The following is a 23992-nucleotide window of genomic DNA, read 5'->3' as shown; positions in this document are numbered from 1 at the left end:
TTAAATTTAGTATTACTGCTAAAATTGTACCCAATATTAAAATGACACTATATGTAATTATTCTAAGAGCAAAAATTACATTTCCACACCATTTGCTTTTTGAAACTATCAGTTTCTAAGAAAATTGAATTCTAGGATATGGGAGACACCTTTGATTGTTTGTGGTAGGCTTGATGGTTCTTTGGTCAGTGTTTGTCAGACCATTAATGATTTTAATATTTTTTAAAATGATGTTATCTATATCAGCAAAGAAAATCTCAATTTATGACATGATTACACAGAGTCCACTCATATCCATCCAGTACAGGTGACCAATAGGCACATCAAACATTTCATTCATAACCAAAAGCAACTGTAACACATGATATGTATCAACATGCACTGTTTATGTGCAATTGCTATAATTTTTGAATATCCAGCATTTTAATGTAAAAATTGAGTTGTCATAGAAGAGATTTTTGGCATCGTAATGTGTGTAGCCCTGTGTAATCGAAACCTGGGTGTAGGCTATGTTTACTGTGTTGACCAGAGAAAAGGGCTGCACAGAGTATTGTTATAGAACCATTTAGTCACAGTTCCATATTTTGTGGCTAATAAAGTAACCTCATATTCTGTTTAATTGAGTCTGTAATGGACTGTCATTGGTTTTGCTGGATGGCTAGAATGACTATGGGATGATATGAGTGGTCTCTCCCAATTGATAATTTTTTTTAACCTTTCTAAAATGTACTTTTGGGATACAGAGGGGAAATGATGTACTTAAAACATCTAAACAGAGTGGATGACCAGTACTTAATCTTTTAGAAGGGAAATTTCTAGTACTGTCCATAGAAAAACTTAAAAAGTAGGAAATAGTAAGCCTAGTTTTTCTATGTAAATTTCTCATCTTCAGAAAGGAAACATCTATTGCGTAGTGGGGTTTCTCCAAACCTAGAATCTTAGTGACTTGCTCCCACTCCTCCCCCACCCCAGTCTTCCCCAACTAACCTGTCTCACCTCCTTGAATAAGGAACATTTAGTTCCGGAACCTGACTAGTATGGTCTACTCTAAGGAAATTTGGCTCCTAAGGATAAATGCTGGTCATCCATTCCATTACCTTGGAATTTTAGCAGTTTACTCGATTAGATTTTCTGATTGATAACATTTACTGAAAGATTTCCTAAATGTGAAATGGCTGGTTAATAATATGTAGTGCTAATCTTTATTTCTGATCCAGATGAGTTTTTTTATTTTATATTTTAGATAACAATTATGTGTTGCTGTAATTATTTAACTCATTCTAATTACCATAAGCCATGCCATTTATATAGAAACTTTGTTTAATTTTTGTCCCCTCAGGATGTCAACAACTGGAGAAACTATTTTAAAAACCATGAGTGATTACTGGGTTGTAGGTAAAATTTCAAATCTAAGAGAATTTTATGCAGTAATTCAGCAAAAAAGTGCAAACCTTATAGATATCAATGGTAAGTGTTAAGATATAGTTATTCTCTTTTGTGCTGCATGGTAATAATCAGTGCTTGATTTGTATAAAAAAAAAGGTCTAGTACTGTGACCTTCCGTGAGGGGGGGAGGGGGGGGGGGAATTTAAATTCAAACATCTTGAAACGTTATTTTAATGCATTTTTTATCAGAGGTATCAGTGTGGCAGACTGTCACAATCCTCACAAATCAAGCACTGCTTATGGTATAAATTATACAATTTAAAAGAAATGGGTCTAGTGTAAATGGTTTACAGTACTCTGTAGAATACAATGAATTCATTAAAATGTATTGGAGGAAGAAAGGTAGTTGACAAAGCTACTTCTAAGAAAATGCATACTTCAGTAAACAGTACAGTTTATTGATAAGCTATAGAGAGTAATATGGGTTCTCCAAAAATTGTAGGAGCCTCAAATTGAAGATCGAGGCTGTTAATAAAGGTGTAACCTAACTGCTTTCAGGTTAGGTGAATCTGTAGCTTCCGCACTAATAGCTGATCAGTGTTACCTTCCTCTTTTCACATTAAGCTGTGGAAGATAATATCTAACAGAGAATAGACATCTTGCCTGAATCATAATTAATGGTACGAACATGAATCGAAAACCTCTGAATGACTAGGTTAGATGTGCTTTCAAGTATTTTAATGGTTGCTGAGATAGAAACGTGTTAATGAATTACCTCCGCAACACCTACAACACTATTAAACTTAGAGGGATTGCAAAACTGTCCGCATTATGTTATGTTTTCCTGTTATTTCATTAACTGTTAGTAAAGGCTAGCAGTTGTATCAAATATGTGACATTTGAGTTCTTTGTTTAGTATATTATCCCCTCCCCCTAAAATAATTAAAGAGCTCATTCCTGGGAGACAACCTTACCAATTAAACCAGAAAATAGTGACATATCAATTGTCAAAAATGTATTTTTAGTTGTGAAGCAAGTAGTGATGAAAAGGTATTTGATTTCTACATTCAAAAAACTAAATACAGACAGGAAAAGATTCAGAAATGAGATTACAATGATGGACTGCTATCTCCTGCCGAGATACATTATTTCAAAGTGAACAAACTTGACAGAGCTTCACAGAACTTATGACTTCAAGAGAAACATAATTTCACACAGAAAGTATAGGAAAGAGTGAATAGAAAGAAGAAAGATATGGATATTCTGCCAGTAGTATGATGTAAATTTCAAGCCACAGATTATTACCAATTTTTTATTGGCTTTAAATACACCTGTCCATCCAGATTACATAAGCAAAAATTTCATATGTCTTAATGTACAGCCTCAGATTATAGATTCTTTAAGATATTGGACACACCTTAATCAAAAGCAAGGGACTGACAACTGTTGGAAATTGTGGCAAAGCAGTTCACAAGACAAGAAGACATTGTATCTCTCCACAACCCTACTTGTATTACTCTGGCATCCATGGTGTGGAGTCAAGATTGCATTCTGTACTTGGAATAGATGGTGTCCTTTTAAAAACTGAGACAATTAAACTACATTCAGACTATTTGTCTACCGTTCCACCCTTTAACAGCGTGTGGGAAAAATTGACACTTCAATCTTTCATAGAGAATTGATTTTTCTTATCTTATTACGATGATCATTGTCCCTCTGCAGTTTGGCACTGAGAAAATATTTTCACGTTCAGAGGAGAGAGTTGGTGATCGATATTTTGCGAAAAGGCCTTACTGCAACAAAAAATACCTTTGTTTTAATGGTTGTCACCCCAACTCACTTATCATATCCACAGAACTCTCTCCCCTATTTTCCCATAATACAGAATGAGCTGCTCTTTTGTGGACTTATTCAATAAGCTCCGTCAATCGTATCCTGTAACGATCTCGTATACCGCACAGCAATATTCTAGCACAGAATGGACAATTGTAGGGTAGGTGGTATCTTTAGAAGACATGATGTATCTTCTAAGTGTTCTTCCAATAAAACACAGTCTTTGGTTTGTCTTCCTCACATTATCTCTATGCTCGTTTCAATTTAAGTTGCTTGTAATAATAGTTCCTAGGCCCTTAGTTGAATTGACAGGCTTTAGAGTTGTATGATTTAGCCTGTAACTGAAGTTTAATGTATTTCTCTTAGTACTCATGTGTTTGACCTCAAGCTTTTCCTTACTTAGAATAAATTTCCGCTTTTCTCATGATACAGATATTCTAGGTAACTGATCTTGTGGTGACTTTACTAGACTATAAATGACATCTTCACATGGAGACAGTCTGAGGACCAAGTGCACCAACATTGATCAGAAGTTAACCACAGTTAAGCCGGAAGGTAACTCTAGCCAACACAAAATTTGACTACATCAACCTCAGTTAATGTTAAATGAGGGAGTTTATAACAGTTAAAGTTGATCAAGGTTGGAGGCTCGTTTACCTTGAACTGATAGCAGTTAGGATAAAGTAAACGTGTGCTGTATTAAGAAAGTGGTCTGTTTTAATGAGTTAAATTCCATAGAAGGTGAAAAATGTTATATTTTTACCATGTAAAGCATTGCCACAAATGTATTGGCTACTTGCAGGGAGGGCACATCCTTTCGAAGAGTACAGGGACATGACATTTGAAGAGAGATCTTGTCGTTCAAAGGAAACAGTGTGTTGGTTACTAGGTAAAATAAACGAGAGGTTGGAACTTCCTATTTGTCAGAGTAACCTTGTCTCACCCATGAACAGACCTCTAATGACACTGAGGGCATATGTAACAGGTGCTTTAAAAACACACACACACACACACACACACACACACACACATACCACACCACACACACACACATCCTACACAACCTTCAGTAACATACGCAAGCACATCTCTCAAACACGTGGCCGCCATGGAGACCAGAATGCAACTGTCACAATGTGCTTTTAATATATTTATTGGTGATAGTGCTAATGTACATAGTACAAAAATGCAAATAATTACCAGTGATATATTGGGGATTATAGTAGCAATATCTACACAATACATAAAGTTTCCTTCTCAAGCAGACTTACACTTTGTGATGGATAGTTTCATGGTACTGGGGGGATTTCCTGGAGTCGTTGGTACAGTGTATTTCAATGATGTGGCACCAAGATCTATTAAAATGACACTATTTTGCCACAATTTTCCATAGTTAAATATTGAATAATGACATTTTTAGATATGCTCTTTACATAGTGTTTACTGATACTGACACCTAGTTGGTCTGTTTAAGCCTTAGCTTAATTGATAGTGTCATGAGATGTAAAGAGAAATGTAGCAGGTTTGCGTTCACCTCTGTCCACTGTTTCTTTTTCTAAAAGATTCTGGGTCTGTCTTCTTGATTTAATGGAAGTAATACACGCAATAGTCCTTGTTATTTATTACAAATAATGTATTTGCTGCAATTCTTGTTGCACTGGCCAGAAATCTTAACATAACTGTCAAGCTCTGTCAGAAAGTAAACGCATATTACACACTGTGATTAGCTCACAGGACTATCATTTGGGAGGACAGTAGTTTAAACCCTCATCTGGCCATCCTGATTTAGATTTTCTGTGATTTCCCTGAACTGGTTAAGGCAAATGCCAGTGTGGTTCCTTTGACATAACATGACCAATTTCCTTCTCCATCCCTCCGCAGTCTGAGCATTACTCCATCTCTGATGGCCTTGTTGTTGACAGGATGTTGAACACTAATCATCCCCCCCCCCCCCTCCTCCTCCTCCTCCTCCTCCTCCTCCTCCTCCTCCAAGCTAAACACTGGAACTTCTCTCAGATAGTACTTCATTGTAGATAGCTACATCATCTGCAAAAAGTCTGATTTTGCTATTAACATTGTCTGTGAGGCCACTAATATACAACATGAACAGCAAGGGTCCCAACACACTTTCCTGGGGCACACTCGAAGTTACTTCTACATCTGGCAATAACTCTCAATCCAAGATGTGTCCTCCCTACTAGAAAGAAATCCTCAGTCCATACACAAATGTCACTTAATACTCCATATGACAATACTTTTGACAGTAAGTATAGGTGCAGTACTGTGTACAATGCTTTTCAGAAATCAAGAAACACTGCATCTACCTGGTTGCCTATCCAAAGCTTTCATTAATTGCGAATTGGGTTTCACTAAATCGGCATTTTCGAAATCCATGCCGGTTGGCATTGAGGGGGTTGTTTTTCAAGATACCTCATTATGTTTGAGCTCAGAATAGGTTCTAAGATTCTGCAACTAATTGATGTCAAGGATATTGGATGGTAGATTTGTGGATCACTTCTAGTACTCTTCTTGTAGATGGGTGGGAACTGTGCCTGTTTTCAAGGATGGTTCAAATGGCTCTGAGCACTATGGGACTTAACATCTGAGGTCATAAAGCCCCTAGAACTTAGAACTACTTAAACATAACTAACCTAAGGACATCATACACATCCATTCCCGAGGCAGGATTCGAACCTGCGACCGTAGCAGTCACGTGGTTCCAGACTGAAGCACCTAGAACCGCTTGGCCACTCCGGCCAGCTTCAAGGACAGTATTTTGTTCAAGGGATCTATGATAGATTGTAGTTAGAAGACGGGCTAACTCAGCTGCAAAATCAATATAGAATTAGAATTTGACAGGGGTTCTGTTGGGACCTGGAGCTTTTTTCAATTTTAACGATTTCAGCTGTTTCTCAACACCACTGACTAATACTTATTTGATTCATCTTTTCAGTGGTACAAGGATTAAACTAGGGTAATTCTCCTGGGTTTTTCTGTGGAAAGGAACATTTGAAAACGGAGTTAAGCATTTGAGCTTTTGCTTTGCTACCCTCCATTTCAGTTCCTGTTTCATTCACTAGGAACTGGACACTAACTTCAGTTATGCTAACAGTCTTTATGTATGACCAGAATTTCTTTGGGTTCTGTGCAAGATCACTTGACAATATTCTGCTACGGTAGTCATTGAAGGCACCACACATTGCTCTCATGACAGCCAAATGCATTTCATTCAGCATCTCTGTCTCTATAGCTCTACACTTTTACAGCTATTGTGCAGTGATTTCTGTTTCAAAGTTTATTTACAGTAATTGTATACCATGGAGGTTCCTTCCCATTATGAACTGTTCTCCTGGGTAAATGTCTATGCAGTTCATGGTCATCTATTCTTTTAAACTTCCTCTGCATGTTCCTGCCGTGTGCTGAAAGTTTAAAGTTCCTTACTGATATGACACTACTAATTTTTTGTCTATTTTACTGAACATTATATCTTTTGCTTGTTTTAGTTGTCCTTTCTACTGTGGTAATCATTGTTGCCACAACTGTGTCATGGTCACTGTACCAGTTTCGATGTAGACATCTTCATAGAAGTCAAACCTATTTGTCGCCATTAGATCCAATATATTTCCAACATGAGTGGGATTCAGAACTATCTGTTCTAAGTAGTTTTCAGAGAAAGCAAGTAATGCCTCACAGAATATCTTATCGTGCCCACCACTAACAAACCTGTAATTTTCCCAATTAATTGTTGGATAATTGAAGTCTCCACCGATGATTACAGTATGATTGGGGAACTTACTTACAACTGAACTGAGGTTTTCTCTAAAGCTTTCAGTTATATCAGGAGATGAGTCTGGTGGGCGATAGAAGGATCCAATTACCATTTTGTGCCCACCCCTGATACTGACCCTTGCCCAAACAATCTCGCATGCAGCTTCAATTTCTGTCTTGCTGGATTTGAGTTTCTTGTCTACTGTGACAAGTACACCATCTCCATTTCCCATTTGGCAGACCTTTTAAACAACAGCTATATTTTCCCCAAAAATCCTCATTGCTATCAATTTCAGGTTTCAAAAAGCTTTTTCCTCAATCATAGGAATAGTTGTCAAGGAGAAACTTTTCCAGTTTGATTTCAAATTTAATTTTTTCTTTTGTCAGACATTTTGTATCACTGGGTAAGTGATCAGGACTTTTAGTTGCAGCATTGTGCATCTCTTTATGTGTTAAATATAACCTTCGTGTGGAGTAATGAATGTTGTTTTCCCTTCTGGTATTGCAATTGTGCACTTCATTGTTCCTTTTGAACTGCAATGGATTATTTACGACAAACTTCATGAGGGAACAAATATCCTGTGAAGCAGTTGTCAGAATGCATAACTCGTTAAACAGATGTCCACAAGATGATGATGGGTGAGCAGCACATAGTCTTCGCGCCACATAGTCTTGCAGCATGTTTTTGGGCAATGAAGACTTTCTTTTGTAAAGATGAGTTACTCTATAATATTATTTCGCATGACAATATTGAATGAAAATTTGCAAACTGCGTCAACTTACTGATGTTATGCTTTCCCCAAGATTTGCAATGATTGTAACTGCAAGTGTGGCTCAATTAAGTTGTTTTAGGAGTTCAGAAATGTGTTTTTTTCCAGTTTAAGTGCTCACCATTATGGACACACAAGAATTTTGAAATTTCCACCCTATTTATTATTTCGTTACCACGTGTTACACTCATCATTGGTGTAGTTTCGCTAGACATGCACAACTGAATATGTTGTGCCTTTTTAAAATTGAGGAAAAGACCATTTGCAGAAAACCAGTCCATGATACTTTTAAGAATAGTGAAACTTTCTGGCAGATCAATACAGTGTGCCAGACTGAGACTCAAACTCTGGACCCTTGCCTTTTGTGTGCAAGTGTTTTACCTACTGAGCTACCCAAGCATGACTCTCAACCTTTCTTCACAGCTTTACTTCCACTAGTACCTCATTTGCTACCTTCTTAACTTCAGGGGAGTACTCTTGCCCAGGTGAAGTTTGGAAGGTAGGAGACGAGGTTGTGACAGAAGTAAAGTTGTGAGGATGGGTCATGAGTCATGCTTGGGTAGCTCAGTTGGTAGAGCACGTGCCCACAAAAGGCATAGCTCCTCAGTTCAAGTCTTGATGTGGCACACTCCCCTGCAGAGTGAAAGTTTCATTCTTTAAGAACATTGTTTACCATTCCTTTGGTTTCTGTATGTATGCTTGGATTGATTACAGTACTAGTGTCACCTGCAAAAAGAACTAATTCTGCTTGTTATATATTAGATGGAAAATGGTTTACATATTTGAGGAACAATAGTGGATCTAAGATTGAGCCTTGGGGAACCCCATCCATGATTTCCCCCTAGTCAGAATAACGTCCCCAAGCTATATTGGTTGAATAACGAAATACAAATTTCTGTATTATTATGGTTAGATATGACATTACCCATTGGTTGGCCGTATATAACAGTTCATGTACATCGGAGAGGAAACAAGACATACTTTTTTGTGCCTCCTTATACAGCTACAACAGACTGTCACTGATACTGCTAACGAGGGGAGGCCACGGCGTTGGGATCATGGATTTACTTCAAACGTTGTACACTTTTAGTAGGCCATTAAAACAACATAATGTGGAAGTAGTTAGGTGCACTACTCTGGCAAATCCGAGAAAATTGCAATAGAAGTTTTACTGATGCACCTTTGCGAAGACGCCAGCCGTAAGAAGTCAGTGTGATCACATGATCAGCGTTTGCGTGTAGCAGGAAGGTCGAGGACAAGGCGATAGTTCGAATCTTGTTAGCATTCATTTTTTAATCTGTCATTTTTTCAACACTGGTCACATTATTTAATTCATATGACATTTGAGAGGTAATATACACATTGAAAAAAGTTTTGTATCACCTCGGTTCTGAGAGTTCTGAAACCTGTACAGAAAATTGGAATAGAGATAAACATAAACATCATTTCCGCCCTTTTTATTGCTCATGAAAACCACACATTGCATGTTGTACCACCATACAGCAAGACCTTTAGAGATGGTGGTCCAGATTGCTGTACACACCGGTAGCCCTAATACCCAGTAGCTTGTCCTCTTGCATTGATGGATGCCTTCATTCATCATGGCATACTATCCACAAGTTCATCAAGACACTGTTGGTCCAGATTATCCCACTCCTTGACGGCGATTCGGCATAGATCCCTCAGAGTGGTTGGTTGGTCAAGTCGTCCATAAACAGCTTTCTTCAATCCATCCCAGGTATGTTCGATAGGGTTCATGTGTGGAGAACATGCTGGCCACTCTAGTCGAGTGATGTTGTTATCCTGAAGGAAATCATTCACAAGATGTGCACAATGGGGGCATGAATTGTCATCCATGAAGATGAATGCCTCGCCAATATGCTGCCGATATGGTTGCACTATTGGTCAGAGGAAGGCATTCACGTATTGTACATGCACCTTCCATGATCACCAGCGGCATACGTCGGCCCCACATAATGCCACCCCAAAACAGCAGGGAACCTCCACCTTCTTGCACTCGCTGGACAGTGTGTCTAAGGCATTCAGCCTCACTGGGTTGCCTCCAAACACATCTCCGACTATTGTCTGGTTGAAGGCATATGCGTCACTCATCAGTGAAGAGAACGTGATGCCAATCCTGAGCAGTCCGTTTGGCATGTTGTTGGGCTCTTCTGTACCGCGCTGCATGGTCTCGTGTTTTCAAAGATGGACCTTGTCATGGACTTCGGGAGTGAAGTTGCGCATCATGCAGCCTATTGTGCACAGTTTGAGTCATAACATGATGTCCTGTGGCTGCACAAAAGGCATTATTCAACATGGTGACATTGCTGTCAGGTTTCCTCTGAGCCATAATCCATAAGTACCAGTTTTCCACTGCAGTAGTAGCCCTTGGGAGGCCTGAGTGAGGCATGTCATCGACAGTTCCTGTCTCTCTGTATCTCCTCCATGTCCGAACAACATCCCTTTGGTTCACTCCAAGACACCTGGACACTTCCCTTGTTGAGAGCCCTTCCTGGCACAAAGTAACAATGCGGACGCGATCGAACCCTCAGTATTGACCATCTAGGCATGGTTGAACTACAAACACGAGGGAGTGTGGTTGAACTACAGACAACACGAGCTGTGTACCTCCTTCCTGGTGGAATGACTGGAACTGATCAGCTATCAGACCCCCTCTGTCTAATAGGCACTGCTCATGCATGGTTGTTTACAGCTTTGGGCAGGTTTAGTGATATCTCTGAACAGTCAAAGGGACTGTGTCTGTGATACAATATCCACAATGAACATCTGTCTTCAAGAGTTCTGGGAACCGGGATGATGTAAAACTTTTTTTTTTGTACTTGTGTATGATGAAAAAAAAGAGACGACATGCATTTTCATTAAGTTCTCGTGAATTTCATACGTTATTTGGCTGTTTACTATTTTTAATTAAATTTTCAAGGATGAGGGACAGGCTTGGAAAATTCAAGTCAGATCTTGATAAATAATTATGCGATTGATGTAAATGACAGTGTGCCAGACCACAACAGTAGTGTACCATTACATGTCGGATGTGCTCTCGACATCACACATTGCAGGGTGGTATTTGTCATACAGACATGGAAAACATAATTTGAAACAGCATTTACTACATCGATTGATTGCTGCTTTCCACATTTACAGGAAATGTTTAGAGTTTCTAAGGGAAAACACACCTCGTTAACAATTTGAAAAATTTCTCTTTCTTCCAGTAGTTTGAATGCAAATCATAATGACCAGTGATGAAAAACTATAGATTAAAAATCAAGTTTGAGCGGGAGTTGGATCACCGCCTCACACACATTTGTCTTATGAAGCCTGAACGCTAATCACTTGACCATAATGAACTCTAATGTCCAACACCTACCCACAGATACATAAGTCACATAATAGATGCTTAAAACCTCCCTCGCCATTTTCTCGGAATTGCTAGAATACTGCACTGTGCTCCTTGTGCATTATATTATTTTAATTGCATACTAAAGATGTACAAAGTATGAAGTAAATCTGTGATCCCAATAGTGTGGCCTTCCCTTGTAAATGGGGGAAGTAGTTGACAGTTTTCACTCCAGCATCCAACTCCTATCTTCTTTTTTATCCACTCAGTCAGCAGCATTTTATGGAGAAATTGCATCTGATCTATAGATGCTGCAGTTAGCATTGGAAGTCTGAGATAGTTGATGGAACTTTGGTTACCCAGCATTGAAGCTTACAACAGCTGTTTCTTCATGTGGAGCTGCATCATACATCATCTGAAATAGACCACATTACACCAGCTAAAGAAAGAAATTCATTACAACATTTAGTGGTACCTAGCAGGGAATACATAGTAAACCCTGTTCAACATGTTTGATAGGGTTTAGCAGATAGTCAGTTTCTTTATTTTAGGAAGGACACTATTTTAATCATCCACCTCCTGAAACTTCTTTAAGACAATACTTACTCTAGTAGCTTAGTGCCCACTATTTGTGGATGGTAGATCTCAGAGCTTAGAGTGAAGCGTCAGCTCCTGTCTTACTTGCATGTTAGAATCTCATCATCTTCTTAACCACTATCATTGTAATGTCTAGCATTAATTATCTAGCTCTGCTTAAGATGGCTACCTGACTCTGCTTAAGATGACTAAAGAAGTGGCTTTCTTATCAGAACAGCACCTGACAACTGTGGCCTTTGATCTTGATAAGCCCTGTTATACCTGGATGCCTCATTGTCCTCAGGCAGCTCCATGGGCAGAACTTGGGGTGATTTCTTTTCGTATTAACTTTTTTCAGCCTCTTTTGAAAAAGTAAAATTGTTCTAACTCTGAATACAGTAAGAGAGACAGCTGTGTGAAACCAACTACTATTTGTTAGGTCACAGCATGACAACATTAACGTAGATAGTAAAATACATTTAGTCAAATGTACAAGACTGTCGGCTGGAGCCAGTGTATGACAATATAAAGAGCATATGTTCTCCAGGGGCCACTGGTTATCAGCCAAAGGTGACAGGTCCCCTCCACAGTTGGCGGCCTCTGCTGGAGTCATGGAGCAGCCGAACAGTGCAATACTCAAATGTGTGACACATGCCATGGTAGAAGCAGCAGAGGTGTAGAAATGTGCAGGTTACTATACTCTTCCTTCCTTGGGGGAGAAGAGTGAACATACGTTGGCTCCTGCACAATGCATTAATGGTGTATACATCCTGGGCGTGAGCAGTTCGTTGTCCGCCTAAACCAACAACACGGGACTCGCCATTTGGGAGGACGATGGTTCAATCCCGCATCCGGCCATCTTGATTTAGGTTTTCCGTGATTTCCCTATATCACTTCAGGCAAATGCCATGATAGTTCCTTTGAAAGGGCACTGTTGACTTCCTTCTCCATCCTTCCCTAACCCGATGACATCGCTGTTTGGTCCTCTTCCCCAAAACCAGCTAGCAAACCAGCAAGTAGGGGCAGAAGTGGTGCAAGTGAGGACACCTGCCCTCCTCCCCTCCAGGAGAGCAGGTGGCTTTCTTGCACCACATAGGCAGGGGCCATGTCGACATCAGACTCATCTCTAGGTGCTGTGAGATGGGAAGCCGCAATGTCTGTAGGTAATGAAGGTTGTTCTAGCATCAGTGTAGAAGATGCCTCCTGTGCTGGTGTAGATGGTGCCTGCAGGCACGCTGGTGAAGCTCCAGCATCTGCGTTTTCCCCCACACACGAGAGGGCACTGCAAGCTTGTTGAGAGGCCAAGCTTTTTGTCGCCCATGTGGGGCTGGGCCACTGGTAGCCGGAGACCATTTGGGGGGGGGGGGGGGGGGCATGGACCCTGCGGCGAACAGCGAATGGCAAAGCTGGTGGAAGAGGCGTGGCTATCCACAGAGAAACATCAATGCCCACCCAAGGGAGCTGCTGACTGAAGTTGCATCTCACAAGGCAACCGTCAGTACGCACTATGAATACATGGCACCTGTGCTAACTATGGATGGCGCCTGGAATCCAATGCAGGTGTTACCCAAAGCCTAGGGCCCAGACCGGAATTCTGGGTGCAAACTGTGAAAATATTAATGCCACTGCAGGTTATCTGTCTGGCAGTTGGAGATTGAGCAGCATCCGTGGGGGCCAGCCATGCGAGTGTTTGGTCGGCCCCTTGTTCCGGATAGCAGTTGCTCTGTAATAGCTGAGAAATAATGTAAGGACCTCTTTTGCCATAAATTCTGTGACACATTTGCCCATTTGCGTTTTGACAGTCTGCACAAGACATTCTGCCTATTGGATTGAGGATGAAAGGGAGGCTTCTTGATGTGACGAATGTCATTGCGTGAGCAAATATCTTGAAAGGATGGAGCCAAAAACTGAAGACCATTGTCTGAAACTGCTGTACAAGGTAGGCTGTCAATAGAAAAAAATGGCTGATTGTGCCTTGATCGTTGTCTGCTGTGGTAGAGAAACTTGGAAAAGGCTCCAACAACCAAAAAGTGTCTGATAAAGGTTTTTTTCCCAAGGTAGTGTGGGCACTGGGCAAGGGTGGAAAAAGGGTGCAGGGTGCCACCTGTTGATTTGAACACTTGCTGTGGGCCACAATCAGGCACTCCACTCTGTGATCAATACTAGGCCAGAACATGTGCCAATTGTTCTGTGCAGGAGTCAATCCAATGGCCTTGATGAAAAGATTTAGATCCTCCGTACGCAGCATTGCTAGAATCGCAACAGGGGTGCAGGCCCTTCTGTTGACAATCACGTTGACAAGAGTAAGAAAGCATCCAACAGGGAAAGACAATCACAGAAAGCATAGAAGTTCTGCAGTGAGTCGGATTCCTGACCTGGCAGTTGGTCGGACCACTCGTGTTGTCACATGCACACAGTTCGTTTAAATACTGGGTCCACAGCTACTGCAGATGCGATCTTGGAGCTGGTAATGGAGAAACCATCTTGTTTCTGTGTCAAATTGAAAACACAATAATTCTTCTTGATCAAACAACAGATTAGGCCCCATGGGCAGTTGAGACAAAGCGTCTGCAGTTACGTGCTGCATGAGAGGGCAGAAACGGATATTGTACTCATATATCAACTAAAATAAGGCCCAGCGTTTAAGGTGACGAGTGACATTGTCAGTTAAAGCAATGGAAGGGTGAAACAAGAAAACTAAAAGTTTGTCTCCTGTGACTAAGTTGAATTTTGCACCATATAAGAATATGTTAAATTCTCTTATGGCATAAACAATTGCAAGGGCTGCTTCTTCAACTTGCAAATAGTGCTGTGAGCTGCGTTGAGCATTTTGGATGCAACAGTGATAGTTTGCTCAGAGCCATCTGCATGACGATGGGCCGGAACTGCCTCCACCCCATACTGGGATGCATCCATGGCCAAGACTAAATTTTACTGTGTTGAAAGACTGCAAGGCGCGAAATTTGTTTTTAAGCTGCTCAAGTGCATATTCACAGACCAACAACCACTTGAAAGGAACCTTTTTTACAAAGCAACCAATGTGGAGGGTGAGCCAGAGTGGATACATCCAGCAGAAAACTGTGATAGTATGCTATTTTATCAAGGAACGCCTGTAATTCCTGCAAATTGGTTAGACAAGGCAAAGCCACAATAGTGGCAACATGCCGTTCCAGGTGCCGAACACCCTGCTTGACTGAGACTTACAATAGAGTGTTGAAAAAATTGTAGCTTCGTAAGGTTACACTTCTGGCCTTTGGTCTACAAAACAATAATGATATAATGGAGTTTATGTAAGTGTTCTTCAGTCGTATCACCCCTTACTACAATATCGCCAAGATAGTTGATGCAGCAAAGAAACCTCCGCCATGAATGGCTCCAAAACGCATTGGAAAATAGCCAGGGTGTTCTCCACCCCAATATTAAACGTTGATATTGATAAAGGCCAAAAAGTGTGTTCATGACAACCAAATTTATGATGCATCATCAAAGGGAGTTTGCAGGTAGGCCTCAGACTAATTCAGTTTTGGAAAAGAATTGGTCTCTGGCCAATTTCGGAAGTAATTCATCAGTGTGAAGCAGAGGGTGTGTCTCAGTAACAGACTGTGCATTGACAGTAACTTTAAAGTTTCCACAAAGTCAGAGCTGACGACCGAGCGGGGTGGCGCAGTGGTTAGACACTGGACTCGCATTCGGGAGGACGACGGTTCAATCCCGCGTCCGGCCATCCTGATTTAGGTTTTCCGTGATTTCCCTAAATCACTCCAGGCAAATGCCGGGATGGTTCCTCTGAAAGGGCACGGCCGACTTCCTTCCCAATCCTTCCCTAATCCGATGAGACCGATGACCACGCTGTCTGGTCTCCTTCCCCAAACCAACCATCAGAGCTGACACAACACTTTTTTGACAATTACCAATGACATAGCCAACTCAATTGTTGAAATTGGTCGAATGATGGGTAGTGACATCAACTGATCCAATTCAGACTTAACTTGCTCATGTAAGGACACAGGTATGGACCATGCCCGGACAAAATGCTGCCGAACCGAAGGTACAAGTGTGATATGTACTGTGAAGTAATTTGCACATCCTAATCCCTCAGAAAACAAATCTGAAAACTCAGGTAAGGAACCTGATACAATACAAGATGTACAGTTTCAGTAATAGAAAATTCAAAAGCAATGAAAGTATCTAACCCAAGCAAATTCTCAGTCTGAGGATTGTTAACACTCAAGTAGGTGATCGGATGATTTACTGATTTTTAAGCTGTGGCAGCAGTAAATTTCCCATGAACAAGAATAGGTTGTTTATTGTAGCTTGCCAGACTGCATTTGATAGGAGCCAACAATGGGGAGCCCAGTCATGTGTACCTTCAAGAGTTGAGGAGTAGAACAGGCTCTCTGGCATCCATTTGCAGTGACAATGGTTTGTTCAGCACTGGCATTTCAATCAAGAATTTATTCTGAACTGCAGAAAGTGATGAACTAGAATGAATGTCAGTGTTCATTTGTTCAAGGGAAGGCTGAGAATGTCAGATTGATGCAGTGTGTCCTTTTTGTGACACTTGTGGCTCAACACCCACTACCTGGGTCATGCAGCTCTCTCATGTTGCACAAAGCAAGAGGGCATGATGGAAGTGCCACTCAGTGTTGAGACTTCAAAAGGCCGAGCAATCTTTAAAACTTCTTCCAAGGATGGATCCTCACACTGAAGGCCTTTCTGGTGAACTTCTTTATCGGATGCTAGGTGGGTGACTGCATCTCTTAACTGTGGAGTCGGCATAGGATTCCTTGGAGGTTTTAGTAGTAAATGACACATGTGGCTCAAACCCTGTAGCTCTGCCATCAAAGCCTGGTAAGACTGATGGAGCTGCTTGCAGCACTGGTAAAATTCTATGCAAGCAGTAATGACTTGGGTGCACTTGCAATTATAATAAAACAACAAATTACACATGACATCAAAGGAAAGTGAGGCCAGTTCCTGAAAAAGCACTGATTGACACAATGACTGGTACTTATGAGGTGGAATCGAAGACAAAAACAAAGCTTTACAAGTGTCCACACCCATCAACTTAAATGCAACAAAGTGCTGCCTTAGCCGTTCTTCTTAAGCTTCCGAATTGTCAGCAGAGTCATCGTATGGCAGAAACAATGGTGGGTGCACCTGAGACCGTGGAGCCTGACAGTCGGTGTAGCCACAAATCTTTCCAAAGTGGCCGCAGTAAGTTTCTGCTGCTGGTGAAGAGACTGAAGTTCTGCCTCCATGGAGAAGCCACACGAAAAAACTGTCACTAAAGTTGAGCACATGAAAGTTTTACTCATCACCACTTGTGTTCTAACATCGAACACAATAAAAGACATGATCATGAGAAACCAACAACTTTTTATTAGGTCACGATGTGACAGCATTAACATAGGTAGTACACTACAGTTTAATGAGATGAACAAGACTGCCAGCCAGAGCCAGTGCACGGTAGCATAAAAAGCATTTGCTCACCAGGGACTGCTGGCTCTCAGCTGCAGCTGATTGAGGTGCTGTCCACAGTCGGCAGCCTCTAGTGGGGACCTGGAGCAGACAAACGGCATGATAATCCAATGTGTTACATGCACTGCTGTAGTGATGGCGTAGGTGTAGTAATTTGCAGGTTACTACAGAAATACTATCTGATTATTTTGAACGCCCGATTGAAGTAATGTTGTAAGAGCGCTCAGTGTCCATAGTTGCAAGTAATGACAGCATGTATTGAAAGGTGTTCCATTTAATGTTCTTTACTTACAGATAACTTTTTCTCGCACTCTTCTGCTGGACTTGGAACAGCAGTAAATCATATACAATAGTTGATAACCGAGAACAGGTCTTTCCAGCATTTTTTAAGTGTTAGACATGAAGCATAGGCAGCAAAAGAAAAATATGCCCTCTTCTTTTTGCTGATTGTTTGTATGATCCCACGTTGAATGTGGATCTGTGGTACTCGATCAACATAACTGAAATTATTAGGTATAGCATACCATGAGTCAATGAAGTAAGTCGGCTGTGGGACTATTTAGGGCTAGCCATATTCCATAGCAGACCTATTAAACATATCTTACTCCATGACCTGTGTGCCATACTGTTGCTCACCTGCTCAAGGCTTCTCTCTCTCTCTCTCTCTCTCTCTCTCTCTCTCTCTCTCTCTCTCTCTCTCTCTCTCCCCCCCCCCCCTCCCCCTCCCCCTCCCTTTTTTTTCTCCGTGGGACCAAATTAAGGAGAAGTCTCCATAGTCATGGAACGAGTTAATACATGAAATTATAACACGATAGTAGAAACAGATAAAATGAAATATAAAAAAACATATTCAGGCGACAAGGCGTAAGTTTAACAAAAGACAATCAACAATGTAACACTGGAATTTGCTTAATTTTTTTGCTCTTCCAGGAGCTCCTCGACAGAATAGAAGGAGTGAGCCATGAAGAAACTCTTCAGTTTAGACTTAAAAGAGTTTGGGCTACTGCTAAGATTTTTGAGTTCTTGTGGTAGCTTATTGAAAATGGATGCAGCAGAATACTGCATTCCACATGCAGATTGGATTTCTGCCTAGTATTAACTGAGTGAAAGCTGCTAACTCTTGGGAATAGGCTAATATTGCTAACAACAAACGACATTAAAGAAAATATATACTCTGAGGGCAATGTCTGAATTCCCAGAGTATTGAATAGGGATAAATTATGACTAACTGAAACCCCTTCAGCTGCCGACAGGTTTTATTGGACAGCTGAAAATGTGTGCCCCGACCGGGACTCGAATCCGGGATCTCCTGCTTACATGGGAGACGGTCTATCCATCTGAGCCACTGAGGACACAGATGAATAGCGCGACTGCAGGGACCTATCCCTTGCACGCTTCCCGTGAGACTCACATTCCCAACTGTCCACAATTCTACATATGTAATGTACCTTACAGACATTTGCCCATTCACTCATTACTCACGCATGCTTTGGCGATTCCTGTAAGAGTTTGGGCAACCTGTGCACATTCACACAGACGAAGGTCAATGGCTGGGTAGCCATTCACCAAAATGGCTGGTATCACATTCACCAAAAGTTTTCAATTATTTGATGACTATATTGTAATATCTTTATTGTTACAAAATTATTTGTCCTGTGGCATCCTTGAGAACTGTGAAGGTTATTACCAGATGTCTTGACAATGTTCTATACATTTTCGGAAATATGTTTCACAAATTAATGCCTGTGTTTCATACTGGTAGATTTCTGTTGCTGAGGAATGCTCTCTCGTCCAGTGTTAGTCTGCCTCTTACCTCATCCTTGCCTTGACTGTTGTGCATTTTTTTGCTTCTAGGTTAGTGCAATTCATTCACTACTTCTACTTTATGGATCCCAACTTTTATGTGAAGTTTGTCACTAATGTTATTTCCATTTCTCCTCAGTATTTCATCTTTCTTTAGTTAACTCTCAATCAGCATTCATAGAGGCATTATGATTCTGCAGAGATGGCTCTGCAATTTGTTAAGTGATGTCAAACACATGTGATAGTCATTAATATGTGACAAACTGGATTATAGGTACTCAGTTAATAAAAATCCATTCATTATGCAGAGTCTGCATCCATATTTTATTTTATTCGACTCCCATATCCTTTATTTTATAATTATTATGATGATATAAATTTCTGTGGCAGGAGGAACAAGACTTCTGGTCAGGTGAATACAGGGTTATAAATACAAAATCATATAGGGGTAATGCAGGAGTAGGTTTAATAATGAATAAAAAAATAGGTGTATAGGTAAGCTACTACAAACAGCATAGTGAATGCATTATTGTGGCCAAGATAGATACGAAGCCCACGCCTACTACAGTAGTACAAGTTTATATGCCAACTAGCTCTGCAGATGACGAAGAAATTGATGAAATTTATGATGAGATAAAAGAAATTATTCAGGTAGCGAAGGGAGACGAAAATTTACTACTCATGGGTGACTGGAATTCGATAGTGGGAAAAGGGAGAGAAGGAAACATAGTAGGTGAATATGGATTGGGTGTAAGAAATGAAAGAGGAAGCCGCCTGGTAGAATTTTGCACAGAGCATAACTTAATCATAGCTAATACTTGGTTTAAGAATCATGAAAGAAGGTTGTATACATGGAAGAACCCTGGAGATACTAAAAGGTATCAGATAGATTATATAATGGTAAGACAGAGATTTAGGAACCAGGTTTTAAATTGTAAGACATTTCCAGGGGCAGATGTGGACTCTGACCACAATCTATTGGTTATGAACTGTAGATTAAAACTGAAGAAACTGCAAAAAGGTGGGAATTTAAGGAGATGGGACCTGGATAAACTGAAAGAACCAGAGATTGTACAGAGTTTCAGGGAGAGCATATGGGAACAATTGACAGGAATGGGGGAAAGAAATACAGTAGAAGAAGAATGGGTAGCTTTGAGGGATGAAATAGTGAAGGCAGCAGAGGATAAAATAGGTAAAAAGATGAGGGCTAGTAGAAACCCTTGGGTAACAGAAGAAATATTGAATTTAATTGATGAAAGGAGAAAGTATAAAAATGCAGTAAATGAAGCAGGCAAAAAGGAATACAAATGTCTCAAAAATGATATCAACAGGAAGTGCAAAATGGCTAAGCAGGGATGGCTAGAGGACAAATGTAAGGATGTAGAGGCTTATCTCACTAGGGGTAAGATAGATACTGCCTATAGGAAAATTAGAGAGACCTTTGGAGAAAGGAGAACCACTTGCATGAATATCAAGAGCTTTGATGGAAACCCAGTTCTAAGCAAAGAAGGGAAAGCAGAAAGGTGGAAGGAGTATATAGAGGGCCTATACAAGGGCGATGTACTTGAGGACAATATTATGGAAATGGGAGATACGATACTGCGTGAAGAGTTTGACAGAGCACTGAAAGACCTGAGTCGAAACAAGGCCCGGGAATAGACAACATATCATTAGAACTACTGACGGCTTTCGGAGAGCCAGTCATGACAAAACTCTACCATCTGGTGAGCAAGATGTATGAGACAGGCGAAATACCTTCAGATTTCAAGAAGAATATAATAATTCCAATCCCAAAGAAAGCAGGTGTTGGCAGATGTGAAAATTACCGAACTATCAGTTTAATAAGTCAGCCGCAAAATACTAACACGAATTCTTTACAGACGAATGGAAAAACTGATAGAAGCCGACCTCGGGGAAGATCAGTTTGGATTCCGTAGAAATGTTGGAACACCTGAGGCAATACTGGCCCTATGACTTATCTTAGAAGAAAGATTAAGAAAAGGCAAACCTACGTTTCTAGCATTTGTAGACTTAGAGAAAGCTTTTGACAATGTTGATTGGAATACTCTTTTTCAAATTCTAATGGTGGCAGGGGTAAAATACAGAGAGCGAAAGGCTATTTACAATTTGTACAGAAACCAGATGGCAGTTATAAGAGTCGAGGGGTATGAAAGGGAAGCAGTGGTTGGGAAGGGAGTGAGACAGGGTTGTAGCCTATCCCCAATGTTATTCAATCTGTATATTGAGCAAGCAATAAAGGAAACAAAAGAAAAGTTCGGAGTAGGTATTAAAATCCATGGAGAAGAAATAAAAACTTTGAGGTTTGCCGATGACATTGTAATTGTGTCAGAGACAACAAAGGACTTGGAAGAGCAGTTGAACGGAATGGACAGTGTCTTGAAAGGAGGGTATAAGATGAACATCAACAAAAGCAAAATGAGGATAATGGAATGTAGTCAAATTAAATCGGGTGATGCTGAGGGAATTAGATTAGGAAATGAGACACTTAAAGTAGTAAAGGAGTTTTGCTATTTGGGGAGCAAAATAACTGATGATGGTCGAAGTAGAGAGGATATAAAATGTAGACTGGCAATGGCAAAGAAAGCATTTCTGAAGAAGAAAAATTTGTTAACATAGAGTATAGATTTAAATGTCAGGAAGTCATTTCTGAAAGTATTTGTATGGAGTGTAGCAATGTATAGAAGTGAAACGTGGACGATAAATAGCTTAGACAAGAAGAGAATAGAAGCTTTCGAAATGTGGTGCTACAGAAGAATGCTGAAGATTAGATGGGTTGATCACATAGCTAATGAGGAGGTATTGAATAGAATTGGGGAGAAGAGGAGCTTGTGGCACAACTTGACTAGAAGAAGGGACCGGTTGGAGGACATGTTCTGAGACATCGAGGGATCACCAATTTAGTATTGGAGGGCAGCGTGGAGGGTAAAAATCGTAGAGGGAGACCAAGAGATGAATACACTAAGCAGATTCAGAAGGATGTAGGCTGCAGTAGGTACTGGGAGATGAAGAAGCTTGCACAGGGTAGAGTAGCATGGAGAGCTGCATCAAACCAGTCTCAGGACTGAAGACCACAACAACAAATTTCTGTTGTAATATATACACACACACACACACACACACACACACACACACACACACAATGCATTTTTTTGGCTAAAGTGTTAAAATTTTGAAATTTTATTTCATGGTCTCCATACTGGAAAGCAGTTTTAATTACAGCTGACATATCAGTTTGTCCAGACTGACACCTTTTCTTGATTTCACCAAAGCATGTGTTGATACTTCTTTTCAAGTACACATTACACATTTGGTCACAGTTTCACTGGATTTTAAACACACCAAGTGTTTCCTATGAATAACATAGGTCATCTGAGGAATTCATCTATCTCAAGGGCGACTAAGAAGGGGGAAGCCTACAATGATTTGCAATTGAAATGGTACATTTTACAAGAAGAATATATTATGAGAAAGTTTTGTCCAGATGGATGCTGCATTTGTTGAAAATTGGCAAAAGGAAAATGTGGAAACAATTTTTTTTGTTTTGTTTTGGGACTCTGTTTCGTAGAATTCTGTTGATTTTTATATGCCAAACTGCCGATGGGAATAGGAGACAAATGTATCACTTCTTGCCAGAAACATTAATCAAAGCAGTAGGTGAAACCTACTGCACCAGGAGAGCTGAAGTCAGTTTCATCTCCTGGAAAAGTTGAGGCCAGTATTGGATGCACAGAGGATCCTTCTTATTTATTAATGTAACAAAGGGTAAAACACCAAGGCTTCTGGAGCAACTGCGTGAGGAAATAAATGAGAAGTTTTGGGTTGTAAATGATATTTCATTGGGACATTGCAGCTATCCACAAAAATGTTTGACAATGAGAAAATTGAGGTGTCTGAAGTAAGAATTATTGGAACACTCACCCTGTTCATATTTGGCAGTCATCCACTTATTTCCATACCCACAGAAACTTGTCTGGGAAAACATTTTGGGTGCAGCAAAGAAGTTGTAACAGCTATTGGTGGGTATGTTGCAGGCTTTGTAGAATCACATTCAGTTGTGAGTAATCGCAGGACCAGTATTGAGCGAAGTATGTTGATATAAAAGGGAAATATGTGTTTAAAAAATGCATTTTGCATCTAAAAATCTGTTGAAGACTTCCAGGTTGAGATATTTTCTCCTTGCCCTTTTATCTATGGAAGCTCCATCCTATTCTTCCCCTCGTGGTATATTTATGATCTTTTTTTTATAAGCTTTATTACATATTTTACTTGTATCTCTCATTTTGCTTAATAACGATTTTGTGACTAAAATACAGTAAAATATTTCCATCTATTTACTGAAAATTGTTCCTTACATTTCAAAATTTCAGTATTAATTCGAATTCGGTGAATAATAAAATTATAGAATAGACATTTTATGCCTCTAACTAAACTATTGGCTTGTTTGTCTTTCTTTGCAGATGAGGTGAAAAGACTCTGCAGTAATCAACTGAAGAATATATTCTTCCATGACTGAAAGCAGTATTTTAAATAATATGTGAATGATTATCACATTCAGGAATGTAATATTATTTTATCTTGTAAATATGTTAATAAATATTTTACAGAATTGTTGTAATATTTTTCCACAGTATTATACTAATTTCACATTTATGGTATCACCATGGTTAACGTACTCAACTACTGATATGGTCTGGGTTCATTTCCAACAATGAATATTTTGGATAAAACTTCTACTAGGAATCTTCACCCTCATCCTACCAATGACTTTATTGAAAGAGCTATGATGTTTTTAAAACAAATAAGGGCAGCAAAAATTGAGCAGTTGGCAAAACAGACAGTGTGTGTAGCAGTTCATGTGCTTGCGAGTACATAGCTAATATTACAGTTCACTGGATGGTTTAATGTGGTTAAAAAATCAGTCTTATAAATGGAGAAAAGGTAACCATTTACTATATATGGTCAGTGATTAACTTTTCTCCTTCCTTCAGATGTTTTTGCT

At 40.1% G+C, this 23992-nt stretch overlaps 1 protein-coding gene across 1 annotated transcript in view; it reads left to right on the top strand.

Annotated features, from left to right (window-relative positions):
* LOC124609442 (vacuolar fusion protein CCZ1 homolog) overlaps nucleotides 1-23599 on the top strand; it is a 47580-nt gene extending 23981 nt beyond the window's left edge. Inside the window, exons 9-10 of the mRNA XM_047140073.1 lie at nucleotides 1340-1467; nucleotides 23451-23599. Of these exons, the coding sequence (XP_046996029.1) occupies nucleotides 1340-1467; nucleotides 23451-23506 (184 nt within the window). The 3' untranslated portion in view covers nucleotides 23507-23599. The remainder of the gene's footprint in view (nucleotides 1-1339; nucleotides 1468-23450) is intronic.
* Nucleotides 23600-23992: the final 393 nt, after the last annotated feature.

The sequence above is a fragment of the Schistocerca americana genome, chromosome 1 (genome assembly GCF_021461395.2).
Source record: "Schistocerca americana isolate TAMUIC-IGC-003095 chromosome 1, iqSchAmer2.1, whole genome shotgun sequence".
In the NCBI taxonomy this organism is placed as follows: domain Eukaryota; kingdom Metazoa; phylum Arthropoda; class Insecta; order Orthoptera; family Acrididae; genus Schistocerca; species Schistocerca americana.
This window is presented reverse-complemented; position numbering and strand designations above follow the sequence as displayed.